Source organism: Neopelma chrysocephalum, unplaced genomic scaffold (genome assembly GCF_003984885.1).
Source record: "Neopelma chrysocephalum unplaced genomic scaffold, ASM398488v2 Primary Assembly neopelma1_125427, whole genome shotgun sequence".
NCBI lineage: Eukaryota > Metazoa > Chordata > Aves > Passeriformes > Pipridae > Neopelma > Neopelma chrysocephalum.
The window spans coordinates 676-4,955 of NW_020930267.1; the positions used below are offsets into that span (position 1 = coordinate 676).

Here is a 4,280-nt window from a genome sequence, read left to right on the forward strand (position 1 = left end):
TTTCCTAAAAAATGCTCCACCAATAGTTCTTTCCATCTTCTTTGACTCGTTCGAAGTTTTGATGAATTTTCTCTATATCATGCTGAACCGTAATTAAAGTTTTTCGGCCATTTTCTTGAATTCATTTCAATAGTTGCTGAAAGTCTTCGTGATGTTGCAGTCTTTTAAGCAAGGTGTGGTTAATTCCAATGGGAGTAGGTTGCAAATCTTGAAACAACATATAATCAGATTGTAGCAGAGAATAAGAGCTGTATAATTGAAATCACATCCTTCAATGGTAGCAAAATTACAAACACAAATATTAGAGTGATTAGGAGTAATTACAGAATCTTTATCTATATACAAATGTGATGGTTTCAGTCTAGGCCTTCCTGGAGACCAGTTTGTAACCAGGAAGGAACTAGGAAAGTGACAAAGGAAGTATTCCATGCTATTCCTTTACATAACTTGGGGTATAAATAGGGCATAGATAAGAGAGCTCGCTCTCTTCTCTTCCGGCGAGGTTCGAGAATGGTGGGTCCCTGTCTTGGTCTGGCTTATCCGGAGCCAGAGCCGAGCCGAACCGAGCCAAGGCGAGCCCTGCCGCTGTCGGCAGGGAGGTCGGTCCCCGAAGACTCGACGCATTCACGTCAGCGCGGCGCTGGCGCCGGGCCGGCGCGGGGGGCCCAGGCTCAGGGAGGCCCTGCTGGGGGCCGCCCTGCTCGGGGGGGGTCCTGCTGGCTGCCCACACCGATCCCGACCCCCACCGGGACGGGGTCAAGCCATGCCGAGCCTGCCACGGCCTCGCCGACAGCTTCAGCAGGGGCCTGGAGCAGACAGAGCATGAGGGCTTTGGTGGGGGCAACACAGTCTGGGAGGAGGAGAAGCTGTCCAAGTACCAGCACAGTGAGACCCGTCTCCTGGAGGTGCTGGAGGGCATCTGTGCTCCCTCGGACTTCGCCTGCCACCAGCTGCTGGAGCGGAGCGAGGAGCATGTGGAGCAGTGGTGGTTCCACGAGCGGCAGCAGCACCCTGACTTCTTCCAGTGGCTGTGTGTGGACAGGCTGGTGCTCTGTTGCCCACCCGGCACCTACAGCCCGGACTGCTGGCCCTGCGCCAGCGGGCCCCGGCAGCCCTGCAGTGGCAATGGGCGATGCGATGGCGACGGCACACGCCGTGGCACCGGCCTCTGAGTCTGCAGCCCGGGCTATGGCAGCCCCTTCTGCGCTGAGTGTGGTGACGGCTACTACGAGGCCTCGCGGAACAAGAGCCACCTGATGTGTGCTGAGTGCTACCAGGCATGCGGGCGCTGCACGGGGCCCGAGGACTCCAGCTGCCTTCGCTGCAAGAGGGGTTGGGTACTGCACGAGCACCGCTGCATCGGACAGTCCCCAGTTCTCCCACAGACATCGACGAGTGTGGCACAGAGATGGCGCATTGCTGAGCCAACCAGTACTGCGTCAACACAGAGGGCTCCTACGAGTGCCGAGACTGCTCCACGACTTGCATCGACTGCATGGGTGCCGGACCGGCTAGCTGCAAGAAATGCAACAAGGGCTACTGGCAGGATGGAGCCAAGTGCCTGGATGTGGACGAGTGTGCCAGCGCTGAGGAGCCGGTGTGCACCGGAGCACAGGAGGTGTGTGAGAACACAGAGGGCAGCTACGGCTGCGTCTGCGCCCAAGGCCACGTCCGCCGGGATGGGCAGTGTGTCAAGGACAAGCCCCCTGATGCCCCAGAGAAAGACTTCTTTGACGATGTGACCAATGACGAGGTGGTGGTGCTGCAGCACAAATATTAGAGTGATTAGTAGTAATTCCAGAATCTTTATCTATATACAAAGAGGCACAGAGGGTCCATAGACAGGCACATCCTTTTCCTATATAGACAATCACAGTTTCCAGGCTTTCATATGGATGTATTTCGAAGTGATAGATGCTTTGCTCAGTGTCTAAACAAATGTCTTGTGCTCCGATAGTATAACTTTCACAGATGAATCCTTGCTACTCCTGCACAGTGCATGCTTCTACATCTATGGTTTGCCATTTATCTGCATTTCTTTGGGCCAACACTTTATGTTCTAGTGGTAGCAGTGTAGTTACGTTATGATTAGCCCCTAAAGCAATAATTGGGTAAATTTTATTGATGCCTTAAGATCCTTTTAGTTTTTTGACTTCTTTAAGTTTTATAAGTTTTATAAGTAGTTATATAGCAGAAGTAGATTTTAGAAGCAGCAGCATTTATTCCTTTACCCTTTCCCTTACCCTCAGCATAGTAACTACACACATTCCCAACCCTTTTACCCCAATTCCCCAAATCAGTACCCCTGAATTCTATTAAAATGTTTAGTCTCTTGTCAAGATAGGCCTATTCTGTTTAAAGAACACTTGTACTCTGGCCTAAACCACAGAGTACAGTCAAGAACTGGGTAACCGTGTGCCCTTTGTGCTCCGAGGAAGACCAAGTGATGAAGTAGGTGGTCTCGAAAAGACCCCAGACCCAATTCCCCAGGGGTGGGCTGGGGGTGGACCAGGGCAAAAGCCAGAGGGTGGAAAAACCTGGGATTGGACAAACAGTATTATAAATTGTAACACCTGAGGCAGAGGGACGCGCGCATTTTGTAACTTCTGTGCCTTGGAGGCACAATTAAATCCTTATCTCACCTCTAATTAAATTGCTCTGGAGTTTTTTTTCCTCAGCTCCTTTAGGCATCATTAAAAAACTTGTGCCTTTTGTATTGTTAATACAAAAGCTGTGGCTATACTCCTAACAGGATTATAGGTGAAATTAACTAGTTTCCACCATGATTGAAACTTTTTCAAATTTAGTTGCATTTTGCCAAATGACTGTCCTAATTTCTGTTGGTAGGATGCCACCTTCAGCTTCTCTAATGAATGCAGCTCAATGGTAGGGAAACATTTGTCTGTGCTGTTCCCAAAGCATTAACTATCAACAGGTGGTCTTTTTCGTGAGTTTCCTCCCAGGGGAGTAGTACATCTGACACTAATTTCTGGCTGTTTCCTGGACTTGAGAGAGAAGACTTTAAAGGGTGTTGTAGCTGGTTTAAGTTGCTTGTTACTGTTTCTAACTTATTCATTAATATTTCTGAGTCTACGCTATTTAAAATCCCCAATCCGGAGCTTAATGTTCTGATTATGTCTTTCCTGGGTCGGCCATCTGAAACAAAAGTTCGTGTACATAACCAGGCTGCCCACCCTGCATACGAAGTTTTAAGAAAGGGTGAGCAAGATGGTCGAACCTCTGAAATATCATTTTGTATTCTCAGTTCTACTTGTTTGAGGTTAAACATTACTTGTTGTTGTCCAGTGTATTTGACTACATAAGGTCCAATACTATAAATGTAAGGAATCCATCTGGTAGGCTTTTGCACTGTGGAAGGTTGTGTAGTTGGAGCACTAGTTGGAGCACTGGTTTCTGTATATATTATAAATCTTCTGGATACATTTCCCTCTTTAAACGACCAATTACACACTACAGAAACTGGTTTGTCTAGGACAAAGGGGTACCAGCATTGATCAGATTCACAAACCTGTTGGCTAAGTACATTTCCATACAACACAGGAGGGACCCATGTGTTCAGGGAGTCTCGCACGGTAATCTCAGTTTGAGGTATCCAGTTTTTTTGTGAGGGTGGATTAAACACTTTACATCCTACCCGTACTACTGTCCCAAGTGTTCCAGTTAATATACTTGCCCCCAAGTTTCAATTATGTCATCCTCTCAGAACCTTCATTTCTTCCTGTAAAACTACAGCAGCTGTATTATATTTGCAGATTTGAGTATAATCACCTATATAGTCAAGTCTAAGACCAGAAAGTCCAAAATAAGCATAAGACCATGGCCAGTTGTGCAAGTTTCGAGCTGGCTTCCTGCCAAGTCTCTGAAACTCGGCAACGGAGTCTGCTTCCCAAAGAGGGAAGAAAAAAACCCAAAAAGCTACAGCTATAGCAAAGGGAAGAGGGGAAGGGAGAAGGGAAAAAGGACAAAATAGGATGAATAGGGACAGAAACAAAACAGGTGTACAGAATCTAAAAACCTGGTAACCAGCAAAATAAAGAACTGGCAAAATCTGACCACTTCCCTTGAGAGAAGCAGGACAGCTGGATGCGGCCCAGCACTCTCCCCTCACGCGTGGCAGACAACAGCAGTCGATACAGACCTCAACTTCAGATAAGCAAGACCACGTATGGATCTACTGTTCTCGAACCTTGCCAGAAGAGAAGAGAGTGAGGTCTCTCCAGTCGGCTTTATTTATACTTCAGGTTACGTAAAGGAATAGC

The 4,280-nt window shown here is 47.9% G+C and overlaps 1 protein-coding gene across 1 annotated transcript; it reads left to right on the plus strand.

Annotated features, from left to right (window-relative positions):
* Positions 1–550: 550 nt before the first annotated feature.
* On the plus strand, positions 551–1,780 carry LOC113962220 (cysteine-rich with EGF-like domain protein 1; the record flags this gene model as incomplete). The annotated part of the gene is given in 3 exon segments (XM_027673007.1): positions 551–703; positions 705–1,361; positions 1,364–1,780. Coding segments are annotated over 3 exon segments (1,227 nt in total), but the record flags the coding sequence as incomplete, so codon positions are not given.
* Between the last annotated feature and the right edge of the window lie 2,500 nt (positions 1,781–4,280).